This window comes from Acartia tonsa, chromosome 1 (genome assembly GCF_053477335.1).
Source record: "Acartia tonsa isolate MP-2025a chromosome 1, ASM5347733v1, whole genome shotgun sequence".
In the NCBI taxonomy this organism is placed as follows: Eukaryota; Metazoa; Arthropoda; class Copepoda; order Calanoida; family Acartiidae; genus Acartia; species Acartia tonsa.
The window spans coordinates 60,438,239-60,465,250 of NC_137260.1; the positions used below are offsets into that span (position 1 = coordinate 60,438,239).

A 27,012-nucleotide genomic window follows, 5' to 3' on the forward strand; every position below is an offset into this window, starting at 1 on the left:
AGTAAGTTTTTCAAGGTGGATCTTTTGTTTTAAAATTACTATGAAACAGGTGGATAGCTAATATTATAATAAAAAAGTATGTTCCTGAATGTAGCATAGAGTAAGGAAGAGAACAGTCTGGGTGAAGTTCAGCTCTTCCAAACTATTCCGAGATATGTTGTAGTAGAAATTCACATCATGGAATCTAAAAGAAATAATTTTAATTAACTATACTATATAGAGTAGTTGCGCTCTAACACAAGTCCACAAGATCCCGTTTTTCTCTCTCATTGAGATATTATGAATGAGATAATGTTAAGGTTTGATAATCAAATTAGAAATTTTTTGCTTCTCAGTCCCTTTAAAAGGAAAATTATCATACCATCTCTTGTCCCTGGAGAAAAAGAAAGGACAAAAAACAAAAAATGCGGTAAGGGAATAACGACGGTACAAAAATAGTGGCCTATTGAACATCCCTACCTGATATCCCTGCAAGGCTCGCAGTACAACAGGACAGATTTCTGTATTAGTGTGAATGGGGGAACACTGGGGCTGCACCAGGTCATCCACACCCGGAAATCTTCGTGGATATCCTCTTCATCCTTCTCATTGATCTACACACAGATAAGTTGTTTAGTACTTTACCTAAAAGTGCCTGTCAAGCACTCAACTATACCCTCATTTATATATAAATTGAAAATATAAGGAAGGGCTTGCTTTTCTATATCTAACCACTGCGGGGGCCCTTACCCTGATGGGCTACTCAGTTCTCTATATAACCTACCCTGCCCTACAGTAATAAACAAATAAACAAAAAACTACCCCACCCCCGGGCCCCCCCTATATGATTATTTTTTTTAAATAAGAGGGGGTTGGGTTTTAACTCATATCTCAATTTGTACACAAATAAACTTTTTAAGTTATAACAAAACAAAATTTATGAAATTAATTTGTAGCTAATTTTAAAATGTATCAACTGTGTAAAAATCTTAATATTTTGTCCATGAACAACTCTGCAATAGACAAAGATAGGGATACTAAGTTTTAAAACATACAATTTGCATGTTAAAAATCTTTTTAAATTAGGAAAAACATTTTATATACCTGTTTTTCAAGTTGTGGGAGGAAGAAAGGTACAAGATGAATGTTTTGAAAAATAATCCATTGACCTCGGATGAATGCAGTCTCCAATAGTGACATAGCCATCTCTGTATTTTCACTAAAAATTTGTTTATTGTACAATTACATACCTACGCTTTTTATTAATGCAACTTTAAGCCAAAAAAATTTGGATAAGGAACTATTAATGAAGCAATTACATGCACATAGTTATAAAAATCTATGTCTGTGGTTTACAATTTTAAAAAATACCCAAATTATAGAGCAGAAGATACTATAAATTAAAAAAATCTTACTTGGATAGCGCCAGGTACTTGACCTTACTGCTGGCAATGCCCTGGAGGTCGGCTAGCTTGGTCAGGTCACTAGAGGGCTCCTCCACCGAGGCAGTCAGGTGGAACACTATCGGGTTGTAGGGGGAGCTGAACTCGTGCACCGCAGAGATGTACATTGGCCGGCTGTCAAAGTATTTGGCTGTTATGGTGTTCTCAACCAGAGTTATCATGTGGGAGTTGAGCTGGTCAGGTTTCAATATGATGGACAATATAAAGTTTAGAAAATGTCGTCTTTCTTCAGTTTCTCCTTCAATTGATAATTCATAAATATCACTCTCCTTCCTAAAATTGTTAAAACACGATTAATTTAGTAGCAAAATAATTCTGTAATAAGGATAGGTATATTAGTCCAACCAACTACTGAGACACATTACACTTTAAGTTATATTTCATTATTTTTTTTCTTTAATTCAATAGCTATTATTTAACTAAGGTACTAAATATTTTAAAACGGCATCTTTTACTTTTAATTTTGTACAATCTACAGAGTCAAATCTTGAAAATTTCTATGTTGATTACTTTTAATGTAAAGTAATTCTTATTTAATTGGCTAGATAAAATCTATATAAAGATATCAAAGTTTTCTTACCTTACATGTCTCTTTAAATTATTAGTATCAAGGACACTTTCTCGTGAATCTTCTTCAAAGTTGGATGAATCAGTGATCAACTCTTCAAACATGCGCAAATCTACTTCGCTTATCTTACCATCAATCTTTAGACTAGCAATTGCCATGTGGGTTGCATACAGAATCCTTCCATTCTCAGGCACTCCAAATGTATATCTTGAAAATATTGACATCATTAAATCCTCTGTTTCTTCTTCAGCTATCTTAATAGAGGTGTTAAAGAAGTCAAAGAATGATGGTACTAGCAGTAACTTGAAGTAACTGAGCTTATAAAGTGCATACAGAACAGGTGACCCACATTTTGCAAGATCAGACATATTGTTGTCAGCTGATTGAGTCAGCTCATCAATTTCTTCAGCAAGCTTGGTCTGAGAAGTTTCAAGCTCCAAAAGGTAGTTACAATTCTTAATGATATCTTCACTGACTCCATCTTGGTTCTCTTCAATCAGTTTGTAGAAATTTGCTTTGCATAGCTGAATTGAATCAAACAGCTCTGCCTCTTGAGATTTTAGTGCATCAAGTTTTGACTTATAGCTGCGTTGGCTGTAGTCATTGAACAATGCTATCATCATATTTAACACTATTGGACCATCTACTTCCAGATTGATAATGTACAAAGCTGAGTAAGCATGATGAGGTAGGATGCAATTGCTCTGCTTGGCCAACAGAAAGACAAGTTTATCATAAGTCTTAGCAAGTTCAGTTATTCTGCCAAGCTCATTATCCAAAAGCTTGTTCATAATATTTCTATTCTCAAAGTAAACATCTTCAACAACAATACAACTATACTCTTCTTCTTCAATGTAACCCATGAGACAGCCCATGTCATCTTCATTTACCATCTTCATAGTTCTGCAAGATTCATTTGAGCGCAGCTGAATCTTGACAATGTCTGATGGATCATAGCAATAAATTATTCTTTTTGATGTTTTCATCTTCAAATCCTTGCAGAAATCACCTTCAGTCATTGGAGACAGAGTAGACTTCTTGGATTCTGCAATAAACTTTATAGATAGATTATTTGACTCAAATATTTGTTCAATTCCAGTTAGCACCTTTGGCTTGACTGAATATGAAAAACGACTGAGGTAAATATCTGCAGCTTTTCTTATAATTGTATCAGATAGAATTGCAGTAAGATCATGTGAAGTTTTTTGCAGATCTTTAGCAAATGCTTCTTCCAAACTTTTACTTTGAGTTAGAAAGTTTTGTTCAATTTCCAGATGATGCTTTGATTTTACTGTCTTTGATTCAAGATCTGTGCAAGCTCCTTTCATCTTTTTAAACTTATCTTCATTCAGCTTGATTTCTTTTTCCACATCAGTAAGGGCTGTTCTGATCTTCTCAAGCTCTTTTTCTGAATTGCTAATGTTTAAATCATACTCATCAACTTCATTTTTCAGTTTGTCTCTTTCAAATTTAGTTTTGAATCCTTTTAAGGCTCCTTCAATATAATCCCAAAACAAACTTGCCATAAAAGAAATCTTCTCCATATCTTCTCTAGGAGTTTTAATTTCAGTCAGCTTTTGATTGATTGAGAATTCCTGCTTGTGCTTGCATGTATCAGGATCAAATTCTTCCATTATATCCTGCCAGTCAACAGCCAGAAACTTGTCTTTTATTTGTTTCCAGTTTGTAACATCAAAATGAAGAAGGAATGTAAGAATACTGGTTACTTTTTCAACATCTTCATGAACCAACATTGGCTTGGCAAACATAGCCATTTCTTCTCTTGTGAGAGCTTCAACTCTACTTCTGGCATCATAGAACTGATTAAAGGATGATGATTTCAACTGCTCATATTTGTCATTAAATATTTCTCTCTTCATTTTCAAATCCTCATTAACAGCAAGCTCATCTTTGAGATCATTGGAAAACTTGGTTTTACTATCTTCAAATCTTTTTAGTTGCTTTTTAATATCCTTCATCTTAGCTTTGTAATCCTCAATTTTCTGTTCATTTTCCTCTATTCTTTTCTCACTTACTTTGACATGTTCTTCTCTTAGAGCAAGCCAATGAACAATTGCTTTTATTTCCTTGATGTAGTTTTCATTCTGTACAATCTTAGCACTATTTTCTTTCTCAGTGTCTTTTACAAAAAGAAGAAAATCTTGAAATGTAGCATGAGCTGAGAACTTTTCCCCAAGAAAACCAGAGTTTTCAATCATGATCTTGTGAATTGGCAAGAGAATGTTCATGGCAACATCTTTGATTCCAACTTCTCCCATTATTTCTAAGTAGGATTTATCTTCCCACAGAGGAACACCCAACATTTGAGTTTGATCACTGATAAACTGAGCAAATGAAGAAAATTCATCATAGCATGAAGACATAATAAATACAATCTTATTCTTAGTTTGATTAACAAAAAGTTCAAGCCATATGTTTGAATTTTCTGAAGTGATATAGCTGTCTCTAATCACCAAGATGGTTTTCTCATCAAACTTTTTTTCAAGATCCTTCTTTCCAGTGATAAAATGCAAAATATGATCAGTATTACTTGCAGCAACCTTAAGCAAAAGTGTCTTACCATAGCCATATTCTCCAAATAAAGATAGAAATTGTCCTCTGTGCTTAATAAAGTAAGAAATTTCTTTAACCTGTTCTATTTGCTCATTAGACATTGTGACTGTGTTTGGAATACATTTGGGGTCAAGATCTATATCATAATTTTTAATGAAATTAAGTCCATGGCCTAGAAGAACATTTTGCATGGCCATCTGCAATTCTTCTCTCCTGTTTCTAGATAGTTTACAAGATATGAAAGTTTCATACATCAACCTTGAATATTCTGCAGTGATACTCATTGAATTGTCGAGTGTTTCCAAAACCTTTAACAGTTTAACTACCTTTCCAGAATCAAATACTTTCTTTTCATCATTTACAAATGCTTTTGTAGCAGCACAAATCTTGTCGATATCTGCATGAACTTCATTGCCAAGTTCTTCTTTCATTTTTCCTGAGAAAATGTCAACCATTTCCTCATGATCATCTGGAACATACATACAAACAAATTTGTTGAATGATCTTGCATCTGTAAAATATTTAGCCTTGCATGAAATTTTGCATATTGTGTTCACATCAGCAATGTTACATAGTATTCCATTAAATGCAATTGACTTCTTGTCAGCCACATCTTTCAATATTGTAACTGGCAAACTTGTTCTTGAACTGACAGGAGTAGCTAGATCAGATGCACTAATAATTACTTCTCTCAGTCCACTAGGCACAAGTGAGTTTTTGCCTCTTTTTATAAAGTTCTCATTGATAACCTTGTTGATATCTTCTGCATTGCTTAAAGCATGAAAGTTGACATTAAACAAAGATTCCTTAGGCTCTACCTTGCTTAAAACCTTTTCAAATACTTGTTGGGCTTGTTGTCCACCAATAATTAGTACAGGAATCTTACTCTTTAACAGCAATGATGATACAATAACAACTTTCTTTTCGTTTGAGATGTTAAATTCTTCAGATATTTCCTCCAAGACTTCTGGAATCTTAGCATCTCCAAACAGATCTTTGTTTGACAGAAGACAAGATTTTAAAGCTACAATTAACTCTGTTTTCTTGGTCTTCTCTTCACAAGACCCAAAAATAAACAAGAAAGAAAACAACAATAACTCCACAAAGCTTGAACTCTTTTGATGATGGATCATACTACTTAGCAGTGATAGTGATTCTGTCAGTTTCTTCATCTCAGTTCTGTTTAAGAACAAATCAATATCCGAAGATGAAAACTTGCCAAGGCATTCAAATAGTTTTTCTGTCATCTTGACATAGTCATCCAACTTAGATTTATCCTTAATCAAATTTTCCAAGTTTGATTTCACAATTGCATTAGACATTTCAGATGCATTAGGCTTCATATTTAGTACCAATGACTTGGAGATCATAGACTCACTGACATTGGATAGACTTGTTGTTTCAATTATGAACTTCTTTGCACCATCAAAGGCAAATCTTTTCCCACCTCCACTGAAATATTCACCCTTATCAATAACATAGCTAAGAGGAAGGGCAATTTTTTCACTGCATGTCCCATCAATATGTAAGATGAATCCAGTGGTACCTTTCTGGAAGAGATTGGCAATTATACCATCATTAACATTATTACCTAGAAGAATATCATTACTGTGAGACTTTGGATCTAAATAGTATGGAGAAAGCTTGTGCAGGACCTTTATAGTAGATTTGATTACTTTTGACTTTCCAATAAAGTTATCACCAACAACAATTACAGAATCAGTGAGTTTCAACATTTCATTAAGTTTCTCAACATCATTTCTCTGAGATTCTGTTAGTTCATTTCCGTATTCATCAAAGTTGATTTCTTCTTTAGCTTCAACATAATTAGAAATGTTCTTGTCAATATTGAAGTAGTTCTTCAATATTTTACAAGCAATGAGATATTGTTCATTTGGTAGCAGATTCTTGTAGTAGTTGGATAAGATGTTGAAAAATATTTGTCCCTCAGGCATTTCTTTGTATTTGTTTGTCAACCTAGCTCCAATCAGTGTAAATACTTTGAACAGTTTAATCATACTGAATGGTTTGAGATTCAACACTTCAGTTATAATCTTGGTTGTTGCTAAAAGCTGTGTGGACATAGTTACTGGATATTTCAACCCTTCTATTCTCATAATTGATGTGAATAGCTTCTCCATTTTAGGAACTTGTACATTTATTTTTCTGAATAGAATCTTTAGTGAAAGGGGAATCTCTGTTAGCTCTGGTGTATTTTCAATGTAACTTTCTGTACAAATAAATGCAACCTTGGATGACATTGTTGTCAGTTTATTATCCAAAGAAAATTCTCTTAGGTAAAGAATCTGAGCTGTTTTGACTGTCTGAAAATGTGAAGAAATAACAGACATGAGAGATGATTTGAGAATGTTGATGTTCTCAAGTATGCCCCATAGATTACTCTCACAAATTCCCCTCATGTACCTTACTACTGAATCGGTAGTAAAGTTTTCTGTCAGTGATATTGATCTCCAACCTTTTCCAAGTTTCTTACCAAGATCTTCAATCAAGGTTGTCTTACCAGCACCTGGAATTCCAGACAGGTAGGGAATATTGTGGTTGCGAATAATTTCATTGATAAGAAACCAAACTCTTTCTGATTCTGGACTGTGGACACTAATATCACTAATGCCCATGAATTCGTATCCATAATCAATTTCACAAAATCCCTGATGTATTTCCAGAATACCATTTTCTTGGTTCCAAATGTATTTCATCTGTCTCTCCCAGTGAAAATCCAGTTTGGATCTCAATCCAATGTTCAAAAAGTAGTCAATAAGATCTTTCTTGGCAGTGACTAGTTTTACCAAGAAATGTAGTTGAGATTTGTCATTAGCAAACAGTCCAGATGGATCAACTAAGCTTTGCAGCAGATTTGCACTAAATTCATACAATCTTTTCCATTCAGTTAGCACTGGGAACTCACATCCTGTTGCATCAAATGCTTGAAGGAACAGATCAGTCCACAATTTCTCAAAAATGGCTATTGCCAGAATCTTAGGATTGTTGCTGAGATTTTCAAAGAAACTTTCCTCATCAATTTTACAGTATTTCAAACCATAGACAAACGTAAGTTTCATAGTGTGCCTTACCTCTTCTATCAGATTTGAAAGCCAAATCTCTATGGGATGATTTTCTGTGTTAACACCTTTCACAAGTAATAGATCTTCATGATCACTGGTGCTAACAGCTTCTATGTTGCCAGCATCATCAGGAATAAATTCACTAACTTGTTGGAAAAGGCTCTTAATTAGTTTCTGAATGTTTCCATCTCTTATACTGCCTCCTAATACTGTAAGTAATTCATCATCAGACAAGAAAAAGAATCTTGGAAACTGTTTTCTTTTAATATCAAATGCATTGACCAGCTGATTGTGAAAATCTTCAAGATCCTTCTTGACAAATTCTACTGTTGATAAAAATCCCTGTGATAAGCAAATATCTTTGACAGTAGGCTTCTTGGCAGTTTCAATCATAATTCTTACAAATCTCTTAGATATATCATCAAACAAGTGAGCATCTTCAAGATGTTCTCTGAAACCTTTGATTGCAAGTGCCTTTGACAGTTTGATCCATATCTCTTGAAGCTTCATCCATTCCTCCACAACTTTTTCAATAAGAGAAAGATTATTTTTCCAGAACTCAATATCTTTAGAGAAGTGCAGAGAATAGATTGATTTATCCATCTTGTCAAGTAATCCTTGATGAACAAGAAGACTTTCAATAATTTCAGAGATGTCCCCCAGAATGTAGATTGATTCACCCTCTCCTTGAGATGAATACTTTACCAGAACAAATTTTAACCCTTCCCATATTTCTTTGATTTCCTGTAGTTCAGACTCAATCTTTCTCTCATGTGAAGCTTGATTAATAATACTGTTCACATTAACCTCCAAATCTTCTAGCTGAATGTCCCAAAAGCTTTTCAGGTTAAAGTTTATGTCTTCATCAATCTGAACTTTAGTGACCTGTTCAATTTCTTTCCAATGTCTTGGTCTCAGCTTTGATTCCTTTAACTTCCTCAGAATCCTAAACAGATGTTTTGTCCTATTCATCCTCTTTCTAATCTCTCCAAGTGGTGGCTGATTATCATACTTCTCAGATTGATCATTGAGTTCAGTTTCAAAGTGATGGACATCTCTTTCTGACATGTCAAGATCTAGAACTTTCCAAGTCAAAGCTTTCCATTTGTTCTCCATCTTAGAGTAACTCAAATAAAGTTGATAAATGGTTTCAAGAACCTCCAAATCTTCTAGAAAAACTTTAAGAACAGTAAAATTTGTCAGAGGTAAAACATAAAGTTTTTCTTGGTCATTTAGAGCCTTAGCTCTGTCACAAGTATTTCGGAAATCAACTTCAAATTTACTCAAAAGCTCAACTCCTTCATCAAGTTCAGAACCAACAGATGAAGGACCAGACTTCTTGAACACTTCATACAAATCATTTGCTTCTTTCTGAAATTTTCTAACCAACAGTTTAGTAATTTCAGTATATTTTTCTTTCATTGGACGAACTCTAAAATGTACCTCTTTTGATTTATGAAAAATCTTTTCCCAAATGTTTGGAAGTTCTTGAGCAGCAGTAATTTGTGCATTGTCAACATCAATACCATACATTTGCAGTGTGCGATACTTCTCCTCAATCTCTCTGTAACTAATTTCTACTGAAAGAGACATTTTCCATATAGATGAAATTGCATGTAGAACAGTTTCTAATTCTTCTCCATTAGTTGGATACTTGAGGCAATTGTTAAGTTTATCTAGAGTAGCTTGCAGCTTGTATAACTCTTCCTTTGCAGTTTCTTCCAGTAACTTTCCAAGACAGATGATCCATTCATGAGTTTCATTCAATAAACTTGCCTTGATTGGTTTCAGAGTAATTTGCAAGCAGTTGAAATTTGTTGTGTTCTCACGCTGTGCAATCTGTCTTTCAAGGAGAGAATAGTAGAGAAGTTTTGCATCAAAATCCACACAGCTTGGCTGTCTTTCCAAGAATTTACTGCAAGTGTTTGTTTTGTCAAATTTCCACAGATTTCTGTATTTTTTCCATGAACTCAGATAACTTTGAACATTCTCCAATGATTCAACAATACTGTTCTGAACAGAATGAACTTTTTCAATTATTTGTGGAATTCTAACAATATCATCATAAAATGAGGGTCTAACTGGCCTTATTTCTCCCTTTACCCTGGCCTCTATAACAAATATACACGTGCCATGTGCCCATCTGATAAATTTTCTTGTTCCATCTAGCAAGCATTTTAAAATGAGAACAATCCCTTTAAGAATCATTTGTTCAGATGGTCTAATTGCTATGTTCATGCTTGATAATATTACTTCTACAGCAAACAAAGGTTTCTTTGATTCAATGAGCAACAAAAAATCTTCCAAATTATTTTTGACCATATTGCTCAGTGAATCATATATCTTTCTCTCCCAGTAAGCAAAATAGTCTTTCATCCGTTTATGCTTCTTTGTTCTTGAATGTTCAAGTAATTCTTCAATTTTCATCAGCAGAGGACAAATATCTTGATAATGTCTAACTAATACATCAATATCTTTGCTTTCACTCTCAAGTATCTCATTATGGAACTCTTCAAAATTCTTGAGTCCACTTCCTTGATTGTTGAGGAATGGTTCAAATAATCTGGCTGAGTTGATGTAGTCTATTTTTCTTTCAATATGAGTCTTGATGGTCATTATTTGCCTGAGTAATAGATAAAATTAGCTATTTGGTTTTTTTCTAAAAAGAAAGGGTTAAAGATCAAAGAGGATATGAAAAAGAAAATATGATGTATTTGATAAATAATGACAGGAAGAAAAACTGAGAAAATAATAAATTTAAAATTAACAACGACAATTGAAAAAGCTTTTAAAATTAAAGAAGAGCATTTTGTTCAAAAAGAACAATTAATATTTATGTGTATTGCTTATGTTTCATACAAAACATAAACACATATTGCTAAACGCTGCATAACTTGGAAGTAAACGTCCTTGTTAAAAAATAAACTCTAATAGCTAATTTCATCCCTTATGATAGATTCAGTTTGACAGATAGCAATCTCACTCTGCGTAATATAATCAGATATACCAAGCGAATTCCATGTCAATCGAATGAGACCTAAATAAATATAGATTATTATTTTAACAAGAACGATAATGGGCAAAACATGAATTAAGAGATTAATCTTATCAAAATATAAAGTAGATCAAAACAGAATCCAATCATATAACGTAGTAAGATCTTTTTTGTCTAAAGCTTAAGATTTTTTAAATCCTTTTTAATGAAAGTTTCACAGAAGTTCCAAGGTGGTTTTTAGATTTATGTCAGGGGATGGTTTTGGGCTATTATTCTATGAATACCGAGCCCCTAAGGGATCATCTCCTAATTACAAATAAAGTATTGTTTTATTATATTAAATTTCTCCCTTAGGTATGCGGATATAAAGAAATAGAGAATTATAGATTAGCTACCAAAGATTATTTTTCCATACAATTAATATAAATAGATTAATTAAAAAAAACCTTTATGTATCTAAAACCTATATATTTTGAGTTAACAGTGTGAATTTGAATAAATTTTCTACATTTGTGGCGTGTCCGTTCGTCCATCTGGCACAACGGAAATCATTATACAATATACCTGGCCACAGTCCATCCTCCGTTTTCTTCAAATTCTGTAGAAGAAGTTGTTTGTCTGCTCCAGACACAGAATTTATTACACTGAAACAATTTAGTTTTAAGTTTTTGCTGTAATGCATCTCTACAAGTGTTGAGCGTCATTCAGTCGAAAATTAAAACTAAATCATGGAAAGAGAACGAAGTTGCGGGTTTCGTCGTATTTTCACAGTAGCTTTTCTCATATTTCTAGCCCCTGTTGGAGGTTCTAGACCTGCGGGGCATATTTTCTAACCCTGTGGGGCAATCATCAACAATTACTTAACCTAAAATAACCTTTCAAAAGCTACTGTGAAAATACAATGAAACCCGCAACTTCGTTTTCTTTCCATTACTCATAAAACTTAATGGGTGGTTAATTCATGTGCTTAATTTGTACATAAAGAGTTTCCACGAGTTTTAAAAGTTGTTTTAACAGTCTATATTTCTACATTATAGTTTTGAAACCATTTAAAAATTCAACTTTTAGCATCAGTATTTCAGTGATTATTTACCCTAGTACTTTTTAAACTTGCGAATATTCTTAGTCTACTGTATATCTGTACAAGGATAGGATTATTGTAAATAATCTAATCTAACTTATAGATACAGACGTACAGATACAGTACATATAAATAAAGTCTTAACATTATTTGCAAAAATTTAGGTTTATTTTTCATTACCCTGACACCCCTTTTTCATTAAAGAATAAATATAAACGAAGCAGCTTTTAGTGCCTTTTAAATATGACGCCATACAATACAAATGACCAATGATAGGCCAGTATACATTTGATTTGACTAATGTTAAAATGTATACTGGCCTATCGTTGGTCATTTGTATTGTATGGCGTCGTTTTTATAGGCACTATTAGCTGCTTTAATATAAACCTGTCATAATGTTTCAGCATTTTCTGCAGTTGCTCAGAAATATCAATAAGCCGTGACTCTTGCATTGACATGTTCTTGGCGACTTCCGGTACCTTATAAACAAGAATAGTTAAATCAGGGATAAGACAATGGAAGAAAAATTGACATACATCCCATTGATGATGAACAAAATAACTTTTTCTTTAGATTAATATTATTGGTTGCAAAATTTGGACACTACTCGTTTTGAACTAAGCAATCAAAATTCAATAAAAGTACCCATTGTTTTTAAGCCAACAAATAAGATTACGTGGATGCAAAAATTTGGGTACTAGTGTAATTTACATTCTAATGTAACTCTCCCTCCCTAAATTATATCCATAAGTAATATTTGTACAGAAATTTATAAAACAAGGACGATCAATATTCAATAAAGAATTGAAATATCAAATATTTTTTTTACAATGTCCTTAACGACGAATTCTTGCGACTGTTGATTTTTTTCCAGGTCTAGTTGTCATTCACACCGATTTTGAAAATATTCCGGGCAATTTAAGTTTAAACTTATTAAATTATTTACAACAAAAAAAGGCATAAGTACTCTTATTTTTGTTTAATGACTTGTTTGCACATACTGACGGTCAGACAGACTCTAGTTTAGAATATGTTATTATGAAATACCTTAAATCCAATCCTCTCCATATTAACGACCTCGGCAAATGTATCTGAGAGGTCAGTGGTGAAGTTGACTGCAAAGCTGCTGATGCCTTCCTTCTCCACCTCAATCCTGATCAAGTTACGCCCCAGGTTCTGATCTAGATTATATTTCTTTTGACAAACCATTCATTATAAATTTTCATAGATTATTCAAGCTTAAAAACTCTAGCAATCAAAATTCAATTTTGTTTTTTTTGTAGTTTATTACAAGTTTAAGTAAAACTATTATTATAATTTATTGTAACTTGCTATTCTAGTGCTCTAATATGTTAGTCAAAACAAAATTATATTACCAACTAACCATGCTTGAATAAAAGATCTAGTTTACAAAAAAAAATTATTCATTTTATGTGCTGTGTGTAATTGTATGTAATTTAGGAGATGTACAAAGCTACAAAAATGTATTTTTTTTTATTCATATACTTTTACTATCATAGGTGGATGTCTAGCTATCTAACATATTAATAAAAAAACACTTGATAGTTCTCATAAAATATGCTTAATCATACCTAGAATCTCACTGACCCTGTTGCTCCAGTCCGTGTACTTGTCAATTTCATACTTGTCCAACATCTTGAGGACCTCCTCCAGCTTGAGCCTGACCTTCTCCCAGGTGGGATACTCTGTCACCTCCTACATAACCAACACATGATAATTTAATTAATGTCAACTGAGAGCTTTTGTGTAATAGAATCCTTCTCTAACAAAAATACTGCTTATTTGACCAGAGATGGAGGGGACATTGAACTGTTTAATACACTAGTCCCCAAATTTATACAATAACGTTTTCTTATTAGTTTTATTTTATTTAATTTTGTTTGGTTGGTTCAATAATTTCCACCACAAATTGTAATATACAGAAGGGATAATTTTGTGTATCATCGTATGGGATGTAAATCATTTTATTGGCTATTGTCTTATCTCTTAAGATCCTTGTTATTTGACTATGAATCTTATGTTTGTATTCTATAATATCAAGTAAGAGTTTTTGGACTGAAGATAAATATCTCAGAAATTGCTGGTCCGAATAAGTCCTACTTTCATGTAAAGCTTTATAAATGTCCTAGGGTGGGTTTAAGCTATTTTTCTGACTTTTCCCGGGTCTCCAACTTGTTTTTACAAATGCTAGAAGCAAATATTACATTTTTAAAGAGATCCATAACAGGTTTGCCTATTTTTTGGAGCACAAATAACAAGCAAAGATTAGGTTAGGTTAAATTTATTATAGGATAGCTTTTATAATCCCGCAAATTAAAGGAAAGTTTTAAAACAAATGGGTCGAAGTCAATACAAATTTTAGAGCATTAACGAAAGTCGTTCTAGATATAGAACAAGGATAACAACATCAGTTAGTAGTGAAGCACGAAAAATCCAAGGTTGACAAACAGACAAAGTGAGTTAGAGAGCAAAAGTTCACTTGTCATACAAGAAAATTCTAAAAATCCCGAAACCGAACGACAGAGGGATGGACAAATCTATGTATATATGTACTTGATGCGCACTTGTCATAGGAATCTAAACTGAAAATTTCAGCTATCTATCTTGAAAAATTATAGCAGATTATAGAAAATCCGGATCTACTGCAGTTCACGGTAAAATATTGCTGGTAACGCAATTTTCAAAAATCTATAAATTTTAAAGGCTGCTAGCTGCCAAACGGCTGAACGTACAGATCATGCCCACACACTGTTTAAGCGGCATAAGAAGGCCTACAAATAATCTGGAATAGCCATAAATCAATAATGCATAATTATCTCGCAGTGCAGAGAAATGCGCGAAAAAGACCTATTTTACGCGTTTTTTCTTCGGTGAAGCTTTCCCTGTGCATCATTAGAACAGAATGAAGTATAGGTTATCTTCGCGAAATATCTATATGAGAATACATTCTTCATTATTAAGATTTAAAAAAAAAAATATGTGTTTCCTTTAGGCTTGTAAGTTCTTTGAGAGTAGATTTGAGTGACTCGCTGATTTCTTGAGACCAAAATATAGATCCAGAAATAGGGGGCAGGTTGTTGGCTATTGGTGGGTTGGCGGAATTCTAGTATTCAAAATATCATCATAAACAAATTTTGTAACGTAACTACTTTATATCTACGGCAGGCGTCATTTTTCAAGCGTTCTCTTTGTAAAATGACGGTGAAAAAGTTATTTCTACTGAACTGTTGAATTCTCCAGGGAATTCGCTCCTAAAGGGGATTTAGGTAAGACCCCCGACATCCCATTTGAACCACACTGCAATGCATAATTAAGTATAAAAACTATAATTTCCAGTAAGGCTTAGAAACTGATCGCTATCCGCTGGATTAGAATCGTTTTACAGCCACAATATAATTACACGCATATTAAAATAAAAATAATAAAATTAAAACCAGTTTTGTTAGACCGGGATTGACCCCTTGGAGTTAACAAAACAAGTTTAAACCGTATACTTTTTCTTTTTAATATCTGCGCAAAGCTGTCTATATTCCGATGGGAATGAGATAGATATTACATTTTTCGGAAGGGGGAGGGTGGGGTGGGGGGGTGGGGTATCAATAAAAATTAAACATTATTTTTTATTTCCCTCTGAAATTATATCATGAGATATTTTTAAAAGAACCCCTTTTCAAATAACAAACAGGGAAAATAAACGTAACACGATATAATTCTTATTTTGTTAAATCAATAATAAAATTTTCCAAAATCGATTTATCAAGTTACTTATCTTACGTGTTTTGAAATAAAATTATAAAACCATCACGCGTGATTTGAAAACTATATAATTTTTATTATCTTATAAAATATTTTTTTTTTTTTTTAAAATATTATGGCAATTAGAAGTTAGGAAACATACACGTTTCTTGAGAGTATAAAATGATCTTTTCATGATTTATAGATTACAAATAATATCATGAAAGGAAAAATATAAATCAATCTGATTTCATTTTATACGGTGTCCGTTCATTAGATAATTAATAGGTAAATTAAAGGATTAAAATATAGAGACTTGGTCTAAAATCTTTTTAAAAAATTACTTTTTTGTTCACTGCTTGTGTATTTTATTGGGGGTAATGTTTATAGGGGCGATTTCTCTCGGAGGGTGATTGTACCTTCCCCTTACAGCGGTTACAGAGATCCTTTGGTTCACACACACACAGTCAAAGATCATGTTATTTTTATTGAGGATTAAAATAACTTTTAAAAAATTAATTTAATTCGAAGTAATAAAATTATGCTTATGTTTATGGTGATATAAAATGCCTGTTCAAATGTATCTTTGGCTTCATCAATTTCACTGCTAAACTTAGTGATAACATTGTTAACTTTGCGCATGTACTTCGTCTTGATAACTTCTCTAAATATAAACAAGGATAAGGTTCAGGGATATAAAGGGATAAGTCAATGGCCGATAAATTGATGTGTATCCCAAATGATGATCACAAAATTACCCCATCTGTAAATTACGTTGAAACGTTTGGAAACTAAATGAACCAAACAATTAAAATTCAATAAAGTTCCCGAGGTTGTTAAGGCAACGAATAAAAAAACGATTTTGTACTAGTTTTGGTGTTATTTTTTTTAGTTTTACAGTTAGGGAGTTGAATCCATTTTTATAGAAGCAGAAATATAATCTATGATTATGGTTTGGACCCTCTAAAACTGTAATCTACCTTTCCACTTTCCCCTCTCTTGGTGAAGATATCTTCAACGCCGATACGATTTTTGAAATGTAAGATTCTACTTTCCCTTCTCTTGGTGAAGATATCTTCAACGCCGATACGATTTTTGAAATGTAAGATTCCACTTGGTGAAGATATCTTCAACGCCGATACGATTTTTGAAATTTAAGATTCCACTTTTGCCTCTCTTGGTGAAGATATCTTCAACAAGAGAGACAAAAGTGGAATCTTATATTTCAAAAATCGTATCAGCGTTGAAGATATCTTCACCAAGAGAGGGGAAAGTGGAAGGGTAGATTACAGTTTTAGAGGGTCCAAACCATAATCATAGATTATATTTCTGCTTCTATAAAAATGGATTCAACTCCCTAACTGTTTTAGTTTTAAAAAGAAAAATATAATTTTTTTTGGAAAGGGGGGTATTTTTTAGGGGTGATTTCTCTTGAGAGGGGGTGGTGGTACCCTCCCCCAAAATAGTTATAAACCTTCCCAGACCTATTAGAAGCTACCCTGTGAAGGAGAACCATATCGGTTAGCGAGATCCTTCGGTACAAACAGAAAGATAAACAAACAAACAGGCAGACAGACAGACAAAAAACAGACACGACAGACAGACAGACAAAAAACAAACAGACAGACAGGTAAACATCCTGTTACTTTAATATAAGATTTGCTATATGTATGCAGCCTATTTAACTAACCTTAATGGAAGCTCTTTAATTCTCTTGAGCTTTTTAGCAGCCAGATCTGAGCTGATCAAATAGTCAAAGGTCTCCTCAATAATCTTGCCGGACTCAGCCTTTAGAATGGAAAGGGTGTCCAATCATTTTAGCAGAGTTTGAGGTTTATTTAACATGTGCATATTTTTAAAATATGATAAGAAAAATGAAATTCTAGTAAAACAAAGAAATAATTTTTGGCAATATATTCATCAGAGATATAGCGTCCCCAAAACATTTTAATCAACTGAATAGTTAGTTTTAGCGCTTCGCGCCATAGTTCATCAAAGCCCTTGTTTTTACAAATCAAGCCATTTTGTATTTCTGGCCAAAAAAAGTAAGTTTATACTTTAGATAAAACAAATGTTAAATTTTCCCCATGTGAATTTTTACACCACTAATTATAATTTAGTCTTTTCAAACAAAAAAAATACGGAAATGATAGGACACCTCAATAAAAATGATTTCTCTCTGGAACCATGACATCAATGTGCTCCAGTGGTGGTTTGTCTTCATGTCGAAGGGATTGAATTTTATGGAGTACAGGCCCTCAGTGATCACTTTTACCTATAATAAAAAAAATGTGCTGGGGATTATTTTAGACTCTTGCAAAATTTTCTGTCTATTTGTAAAATAATTTTGTCCAATATGCAGAATATTAAGTTTAATTTTTAGAAAATTTTTAAAAAAATTTTAATCAACTTTTCAATTTTGTAATTTTGTCACATTTTGTTATATATATATTGGAAATATAATCTGTAATCTATATATAAAGTAGATTGATGTCTGTCCGTCTGTCTGTCCGTCCTTCCCTCCCTTAAGATCATGGTAACCACTGAACCGATCGGATTCTTCTCTTTAGGGAATATACCTACTGGTCCTGTGGTGGTTTTAGGCTATTTTCTTTTTTATTACCTCTTTGGGCAAAGACCCTAATGGTTACGGGCGAATCCGCTGGTATTATATATTCTAATTCTGAGAACTTACCTTGTCAATAGCTTTCCTAATATACTGTGGCCGTGACGTTATCTCCTTCATCTCTGGGAGGAAGCTATTTTTTAACTCTATCAGAATATTACAGATAATGAGAATATCCTTGCATATGACTGTTATGTGGTTGGTATCAGCAAATAGATCATTAATTTCAAACTCCCATCTCTCCTCTTTGCGAGATTCTTCTATGTCCATTCGAACCTAAATAGGATTATGTATAATATCATTCAAAGCAAAGCTTTTCTAAAATAAGAATCAGCATGTCAAACACAAAGATATTTTTAGACATAGTGGAATTTATTTTTATTTTTGTGACACTTGTAATAATTAATTGTTTATTGTGAGATTTTAAACAATTCGTAGCAAAACTTCTTAATGAGCGAAAATAAAAAGATATAACTTGCCCATTTTAAGTCACATACATTTTAATAAAATTAAAAGTTTAAAGTTTTTAGGCTTTTTACTACTAAACCGCAGCTACATTATAACTTACCAATGGATATAGAATAAACGTGGATGATATTACAGGAGAAAAATTTAGGTTGTTAGATCCAAGTAATAATAAATCCATTATTTTACCCCCTTCATCATTTAATTTTAATTTGCACTTGCTCAGTTACGCTTTTAGGCAAGTTGTCATCCTTGTTTATACATCCTATCTTATAAAAATCTCGCTAACTGCTGAACCGATATGGTACTCCTTTACAGTGAAGCTTCTTATAGGTCCTAAGGTGGTTTTAGGATATCTTAAATAAGTATGGATATGGTTTTCAGCTATTTTTCTGTCCCTCCATATTCCTTGCACATATACACATATTACCTTGAAAAAGCTTTTCTTCCAAGTCTCTAGAATCTCAACACAAACTTGAACATCTTTCTTCAGCTCATGTGGAGTTTCAAATGCCTGCAGCTTTATCGTCTCAATAACACGCTGGTTAATCAACCTGGATTTATGTCGATTAAAATACGCCCAAAAAATTGTAACAAGGGATTTAGAGAATGGACAATGAAAGATAGAAATGTGGGAAATTTTTACTTTGATAGCTTGGCTAAGATTTTTTAAATAATAATATTATCCCAGTTAAAATCTTATTGAGAGTTGATTTACACCATTTAATTATAAGTATAAAAAATGGTGGGGGGGAGGGGTAAAGGATCTTTAATTTTTTATTCTCCAAACACAGATTATCAATAAATGACTTTATTGATAGCTGCCTTATCTGTATTTTCATCATTACAACTATGCTACAACCCTTTCTTCCCTTCAATAATCAACACTTCCATATTTCTATCGCTCTCCATTACGCCATTCCAGTAAACATAAACTAACTCAAAACTTGTATCTAATGATTAAAAAACTAATTGTTAATGAAATTAATCAACATTCCTGGAAATCATAAGAATCAAATCATGAATCTTCTTATCCGTATTGAAATATTTGGACAGAAGCCAGATATTTCTCAGCGACACGGCGACTCCGGGTATGATTTCAATAAGCTTGCTGAAATTTTCAGTGGTAGCAATCAGCTCCAGTGACTCTTCAATAGTACCAAGAAATCTGACATGATCTTTTGCCTCTTTCAACAGATCATAGGTTTTGGTCATTTCATTTGTCAGGGCTGTAACTTCCGATACGTTGCCTTGTTTCAGCAGTTTTAGAGATCTGTTGTAGGCAGGGAAGTTAAACTCGTCAATCAATGTCTAAAATTAAATCAATACTATTGAAATATCAAACACATGTCCTTTCTTACACCGATCTAAAAACGATATAAAAATCTTTTACCAAAGGATCTCTCTAACTGTTGAACTGATATGGTTCTCCTTTACAATAAAGCTTCTCATAGGTTATTGGAAAGTTTATAACTGTTTTGTGGTATGGCAGGGAAAAGGGAATGTGATTCTGACAAACAATTTTAAGTAAAAATTTCCCCACAACCCCCTTCACTTATTTATCCCCCCCCCCCCCTTCTTACCCACTTCCCTTCAGATTCATTAAAAATAAGTTTTAAGCCAACTTTACGCCAACAAAATATTTAATCTTCAGAAATTTCAAATGAAATTAATTAGATGGATAGCAGCCCCTGGTGTGAGGGTACCAACAGAAATCACCCCTAGAAAAACTATGATTTAAAATTGGGGGATGTCGATCCCCCCCCCCCCCACCTTAAGTGCCCCTAGAGGCTTCTAGGGACGTAGCCGATGTTTGAATTACATTAAGAACAATATGAAAAATTACCTCCAATTCAGTTTCTCGTTTTCTCCAGAATTGAATCTGATGTTTTGGATATTCCAGAGCCCCAACTGACTGCAGGGTTTCAAATTTTGGTAGTTCTGCCAAGGAATCCTTAAGAAGTAGTGATTATAAATTAAAAATAAATTGCATATACTTGATTAATATGTAATTAAAGGTAAATTTTAAAGGAGATACGGAAAGTGTCACTTGTGGTTTCCTTTTCCTCTTCTTCTCTAATCCTTCTTTTTTAGACATATTCTTATGATGCACACTTGACACTTTCTGTAAAAGGGGCCAAACATAAAAATTATTAGTCCGACCAGTGGCTTGCACAGCAATTCACCAATGGTGTGTAAAACTATTAGGGAGAGGAGTTGAAAAATTGAAAACAAGCCTTCCCATTAACAATTTCAAGGGAGGTGTTGACACCCTCCCATTGCACGGCACTTTGCCCAACAAGTAGTATAGTATAGATCATACTATTTAGACAAACTAACCAACTTTATCTAAAGTTTTATTACAATAGAACGTTTAGTCTAAGGCATGTACAAACTTTTAATTAAGAGAGTTTATTTTATTTTTAAACTTTGTAATACTTTAAATTTTCTTTATAAAGCTTTTTTATACTATAGCTACCATGTGCAGGATTACACATACCTAATATTTTAGTTTTATACCTGAATAGTTTTGGTCCAAAGTAAACAAGATTCTGTCAGGATGTTAAGAATCATTTCATTTTTAGCCAATACTTCTACTTCAAAGGGGACCTTAATAATTGTTAGTTAGCGCAACAATAATAATAACAATAATAACATCAGTTTTGGTTACAAAAAGGACGTTTTCCCTCAAAAGAACCTAGTCTCTCTCCAATCTCCCTTATTTTGAATTTATTTGAAGTAAGTAGGGGGAGGGGGAGTCTTATTTTTAGCGGGATTAGTTTTGTCATTCTGTATGTTTCTCTGTCTTGTCTGTCTGTATGTAATGCTGGGGTATTCCAATTTTTAATAATTAGCTTTCAACACACATTTAAAAGAAAACAATCTTTAATTCCCACAATTACAAGACAAGTGGATTGGGTTTAAAATATTGCCACGGTCGTAACGGTCATGCGTCTTGCGTCATATTGGCAGGGTGACGCAAATTTCAGATCTCGTTTTTCGCTGATTTTTCTTCATAAGATAAAAGCGATGCTTGAAAGATTATTTAATTCGCTATAATATAAAGATACTTTTTATTCAAATCGCGAAATCTGGGATCTGAAATTTGCGTCACCCTTCTAAACTGAAAGTGGGGAAGAGAATAAGGTAGGGGGTAGAACCGGTTATAATAATGTTTTGTTTTCTTGACTTTAGATTAAACTTCACCACCGACAAGTAGTGTGTTATAAATTAGGGAAGGAGGGGAAGGTAGGCTGTTTATTGCACTATTCTCCGAAGTTTCATAATAATGTTTTATTTTTTTTTATTGAAGTTTAGTGTAGAAACGTTTGAACCACCTCAGAAGGTGTAATTTTGTGTATCATCATTGGGGATGTATTGTACAACAATTAGTCGGCCATTTTCTTATTCCTTTAGGTCCATAGTTATTAATGCTTATTAATAGAGAAAATAGAGAAATGTTTAACATGTTTTTGTTTAAATTCCTACCTTAAAAAGTTCAGGGATATTTGGTATCTGAAACTTATTATTGGTCGTGTGGCATATGGAGATCTTTTTCATCAAGTTCAACAGCTCGCGTTCATATTTGCCGCCAGTGGGCTTTAGGTGAGCAGCCAGAACTAGGGCTGGATCCTGATCTATCAGCAGGATATCGAGGTACCGGTACATCTACAACAGAAAAAATGGTTTTAGCATGACCTTATGTAGCACTAGTGAATGGTTGTGGTGCAGGCATTACCTAAAAAATTATATTATATTGTCTTATCCCTGAATATTAACCTTTTTTTCTTTTATTGTCTTATCCCTGAATATAAACTTTTTCTTCCAATGTCCTATCCCTGAATATCAAACTCTTTCACTCTCTCTCTCTCTCTCTCTCTCTCTCTCTCTCTCTCTCTCTCTCTCTCTCTCTCTCTCTCTCTCTCCTTCTCTCTCTCTTTCTCTCTCTTTCTCTCTCTAAATATTAAGATACTACACATGAAGATTAATACGACTTTAGTTTCGTTTATTTTCATCATTTTTTAAAGATTTAATGTCCCTCTCTCTCACTTCTCTTTTCTACCGTCTTTTTTTAAATTCCATCATTTTATTTAAAACCATATTTATAATTTTGCCTCTCTTTAAAAAAAATATTTTTTATTTCTAATTATCGTCCTGAAAGGGTTAAAATGTTTAGTTAAATCTTAAATTTTAGTTTAATATCTGAACATATTACGGACGCGTCGCTAGTATCAAATTATGCTATAAGTAAGTTTTCTTTGATTTACTATTTTATAAATTCATATTTTTTATTTTATGAATAGAAATTTAATACTTTAACAAAATTCAAATTGCAACATGAAATAAGAAAATAAATTTATTCTTCATATTGTAAAAATAATGGGTCTTATCGTTCTGGTCAATGAGAGTTTATTATGGATTATTGGAGCACTATGAGTATTAAACACACTAATATTGGAAGACTCGAGCTCATATATAGACGTTTATTTCCTATATAGATCTGTCATGGATCTTGTTGCAATAAAGCAGGCCGTTTTATAAATGTTAAAAATTGGAAGATTTCATTAAATAAAAGTTATCGCAAATATACTTAGTAAATAAACGGTTGATCTGATTTCAAAACAATGGAGAAAAAAATAGGAAAATGATCCGGTATTCAGATACTATTTATTATTGGCTTATTTTCATCATATCTTTTTTCTATTACTTTATTTATTGAATTTTTATGTTAAAACTTCGTTAAAATAAAGAAAGCTTGTTAAAATTAGGAAATGAAAACTTTACATTTTCAAAAGGATTAAAATCTAAATATCTATTTCAATCATCGATTATCGATTAAAATTTCTGTATATTGATTGATTAAACAAAAAAAGCATGATACATATTTTCATGATATTATCGTGATATGTTTTTGATAACGTAATTTATTTCATTTATAAACACTCAATGTTAAAGGGGCCAAAAAAGGTATCTAATACTATTTGTTTGGTCAATATGATTTTTTTTCTATATATAAAATCAATTTTAAATTTTAAATATTAAAAGGGGCCGAAAAAGGTTTCTGATTTTTAGTTTGGTCAATAAATTGAGAATGACTTTCCTTTACTTTATTATTTCAAATTATCACCACGTGCGCTGATATTGATTTTTGAATTATGAATATTGTTATTACTTTAAAGCAGCAAAGCTACAGCATATGTCAGCCATGTCAGTCTGCAATTTTGTCAAGAGGTCATATAATTAGCAAACTAAGTTTTTGAAATAAACTGGCGGACCTATATGAAGCTTTCTTAAAATGGAGAACTTTGAGTTGAGAAGTTTTCAAAATCTTAAGCTACAGACAAAAAATGTTTTCTACTTTATGTCATAGGATAAGAGGCTGAGCCACTAGTCTCTAGGTCAAAAATGTAAAAACCGACCCTGGACCTAAAGTATATTTATTCATATCATCGTATTATTGACAGCTTTATATGGATATTAAAATAAAAAAACTATTAGATTAAAACTGGTATTAATTTTATTTCATTATTCTTGAAAAATTGTTTGTAATTGTAATGCATTGCTATACATGAACAGTATGGCTGAGAACCGGTTCTAATCCAGCGGATATAAATCGGTTTCGAAGCCATACTGGAAATTTACCTCTTTTCTTCCGTCTGTTTTGGTAGCAGGATACGGAATCTTGACTGGTCTCAGCTTGTAGATTATAACCATATCCATGTTATGAGGGTGTAAACCTATAAAATATAGTATATAGTGAGTTATAGAGTAGCTACACAGGGATAGCAGGGATACATGGATATGTAATTTAAATAAAAATAGATTTCTTTTTATTGCTGTGCAACTTGTGTACCTAATTGTCCTTGTAATCGTACCTGTAGGTATATCCGTGTTGATGCATATCCTGACGACAGTGATGAGCTCTGTCCTGGTCTGTATGGACTCCTCGACGTCGCTGGAGGTCTCCAGGTCGAAACCATCGTCCACTTGCACCTCTACCACGCTTGAACTTCGGGTTAGGTATAAAACCTAAAATATCAAGAGAACATTATTGGATATATGTAGAATACGTTGATATTGTGAGAGATTCTCACAAATCCTGATCAAATGTTTCTCCCAGCTGGCTAATAATGGTAGGTACTCTATATTTATTGGGAGAAACATGCCCATCACATGCCCAGTTAGGAATTACAGGTAGGGGTTTTCTATATAGGACTTAATAATACAGAGCATACACTTGATTTTCAAGATTTTATTCAAAGATACACCAAAACAATATCTCGTCCTCCAGAAGTTATAGACTTGGCTAGGTTGACTGAATACAGACAATCAGACAGATATATTTATATATTTAAAGGACAGCGAAAGCGATACAGATAAAATTGAAGAATTACAAATAAAACATGAAAATAAATAAACTTTAATGAAAATACTGTTGTTTTACCTAAGGCTATGTTAGCTAGGTTAGATTTTATTGGGTACAAGGAGTCAAGCAGAATTTAAACAGGCCCGTATGGCTTTTCAAAAAGAAAAAACTTCCTCCCACACGTATTTTCAATTTCTTTACACTTTAAGGGAAAGCACCTAAAAAATCATGATATGACATCCAAAATCTAACCTTGTCTTTTGCTGGCGCATCCAGAAAAGTTTTCAGTGCCTTCTGATTTTTTCCTCCATCCTCTACCAGAAAATCTGACCAGGATTTGTCGGATATGCCAGTCCATAGTTGACGTATCCTAATAGAACAAAAATATCATGATTTTTGGTAGCGCAACTTCTCTGTAGTAAAAATTATGTTGTCTGTCTCTAACAACGGTGCTCTCTTTGAGTAAATTAATGAATTCAAAGCTTTTCATATATTATCAATAAAATATCTAGTTAGTAAATTTCGAGTATTACAGACCGACCATCCAATTGACAAAAAAAACATACATGAAAGTAAAGTTTATCGAATCAAAATGTAATAAAACTAACATAATTATCGCCACGAAACTAAATCTGTAGCAATGTCGCTTAAATACAGTTGTTAAATGTGGAAATACATGTCTATTGTATATGTAGTCAAAATGGGAAAATGGAATAATAATTATAGACATTTGAAACATACCAAGCTTTAACAGATAAGTAAAAGACTGAAATAAAATGGAACTCGATCTTACATGCTCAAATTAAAGCTATGGACGCAAGGATAGACAGACCTATCCTAATTGTAGAAAAGCTTTGCCTAAAAAAAAACTATTTCTATTATACTAACCGGGTTTCTATGAACCAGATTCGTAAGTCATCCATTGTTCACCTAAACATAAAAATATAAGAAATATTACTCAGTTATAAAAAAAACATATGAAAATCAGGTAAAGGACAATAAAAAATTGAAAAATTATCTGTCATTGATTTCCCCCTATCTGATAACAAACTAGGAAAGAACCGTAAATATTTTTCTAAATGAATAATAAAAATTATTGAAAACATTACATAAAATTGCATCATGGAAAGTAAAAAAAAAAACATAATCAAAATACACTTTACCTTTTTCCTATGGCATTATTTCAATTACAAACAAAAATAAAAAAACTAATCATTATATTGTGTTATATCACGTTTCTCCGTCAGCGTATATTTCCTTACTAAATTAAAAACTTTGTTGTTGTTACGCTTTCTTTATTACGCGCTGTTCGACAATTCTACAAATATTGTATACAATGGATGTAGAATATATGTGGATATTATGACATAGGAAAAAAAGGTCGTCAAATTAAGTTGCAATTTCCCCTCGCATTTATTGGTTGGGACGTTTATCCAGTAGGTGGGTAGGGGATGGGGATGAAGGAGATCGTTATTTTAGCCCGCTACAAAGTTCACTTTAGTATAGAATATGCAAATTTTGTGGTCGATCCAAGTAATAATAAATCCATTATGTATAGACACACACAGCGGCGCTTACTTGTTTAATCAATATTTCAAATTTCTGTTACTATGTATGTCATTTAGTGATATGTTTTAAAGGATTCTTATTAGATATAGATTGCATGGTTTTTTTTCTGGTGGTTTCTCTGATATCTTTCAGTGAACACCGGACCCTCCCCCCCACACACCTTCTTTGCTATATTCTAAAAGATTCTAGTCTTGCAAGGGCCTTTGTCCATGGGATGTTATGCTATAGTAGATACCTCGAACTTAAATCTTACCTTAAATACTAAATCGTATCTTAATATGCAACGGAAATAAGTATTCCTAAAGGTTTTGCTTGTGTTTCAAATGTTAAATAAGGGAAACCACAGTCTTTTAGTCTATTTGTATTATTTGTAATGTAAACGATTAAAGTATGCTAGGCTTTTTAATGAAGCTTTAAGTTGTTTTTAATTAACATCGGGGTAGAAAGGTTCGCATTTAGATATGGATAAATTTTTTTTATCTTCCA

The 27,012-nt window shown here is 32.7% G+C and overlaps 3 protein-coding genes across 3 annotated transcripts; all 3 read right to left on the bottom strand.

Annotated features, from left to right (window-relative positions):
- Positions 1-63: 63 nt before the first annotated feature.
- Positions 64-19,510, bottom strand: LOC145328238 (dynein axonemal heavy chain 10-like). Its single transcript, XM_080171856.1, has 16 exons — positions 19,506-19,510; positions 19,021-19,144; positions 18,195-18,401; positions 17,658-17,774; positions 17,190-17,287; positions 16,070-16,163; positions 13,336-13,459; positions 12,791-12,924; positions 12,131-12,222; positions 11,227-11,306; positions 10,947-10,968; positions 2,023-10,290; positions 1,395-1,715; positions 1,084-1,198; positions 460-593; positions 64-184 (listed from the first exon to the last, which is right to left on the bottom strand). Exons 1-16 carry the CDS (start codon positions 19,508-19,510, stop codon positions 64-66), a joined length of 10,056 nt encoding a protein of 3,351 aa, XP_080027982.1.
- Positions 19,511-19,574: 64 nt separating this feature from the next.
- On the bottom strand, positions 19,575-20,688 carry LOC145328247 (dynein axonemal heavy chain 10-like). Its single transcript, XM_080171867.1, has 3 exons — positions 20,641-20,688; positions 20,437-20,544; positions 19,575-19,901 (listed from the first exon to the last, which is right to left on the bottom strand). The coding sequence occupies exons 1-3, from the start codon at positions 20,686-20,688 to the stop codon at positions 19,575-19,577; spliced, it is 483 nt and encodes a 160-aa protein (XP_080027993.1).
- A 3,071-nt stretch (positions 20,689-23,759) lies between these two features.
- LOC145328257 (uncharacterized) lies at positions 23,760-25,880 on the bottom strand. Its single transcript, XM_080171877.1, has 5 exons — positions 25,846-25,880; positions 25,210-25,327; positions 24,467-24,620; positions 24,234-24,328; positions 23,760-23,804 (listed from the first exon to the last, which is right to left on the bottom strand). Exons 1-5 carry the CDS (start codon positions 25,878-25,880, stop codon positions 23,760-23,762), a joined length of 447 nt encoding a protein of 148 aa, XP_080028003.1.
- Between the last annotated feature and the right edge of the window lie 1,132 nt (positions 25,881-27,012).

Bases quoted from the DNA above. Each gene is read 5' to 3' on its own strand.
- LOC145328238 (XM_080171856.1), bottom strand. The intron at 17,775-18,194 runs GTAAGTTCTCAG...TTTTTATTATAG, and splicing joins TTAGGAAAGCTATTGACAAG to GTAAAAGTGATCACTGAGGG. The intron at 1,199-1,394 runs GTAAGATTTTTT...ACAAATTTTTAG, and splicing joins AAGTACCTGGCGCTATCCAA to TGAAAATACAGAGATGGCTA.
- LOC145328247 (XM_080171867.1), bottom strand. From the start codon at position 20,688: ATGTCTAAAAAAGAAGGATTAGAGAAGAAGAGGAAAAGGAAACCACAA. The intron at 20,545-20,640 runs GTGACACTTTCC...CTACTTCTTAAG, and splicing joins AGAGGAAAAGGAAACCACAA to GATTCCTTGGCAGAACTACC. The intron at 19,902-20,436 runs GTAATTTTTCAT...ATTTAATTTTAG, and splicing joins AACGAGAAACTGAATTGGAG to ACATTGATTGACGAGTTTAA.
- LOC145328257 (XM_080171877.1), bottom strand. From the start codon at position 25,880: ATGGATGACTTACGAATCTGGTTCATAGAAACCCG. The intron at 25,328-25,845 runs GTTAGTATAATA...TTGTTCTATTAG, and splicing joins ATCTGGTTCATAGAAACCCG to GATACGTCAACTATGGACTG. The intron at 23,805-24,233 runs GTAAATTTCCAG...ACAAAATTGCAG, and splicing joins AAACAGACGGAAGAAAAGAG to ACTGACATGGCTGACATATG.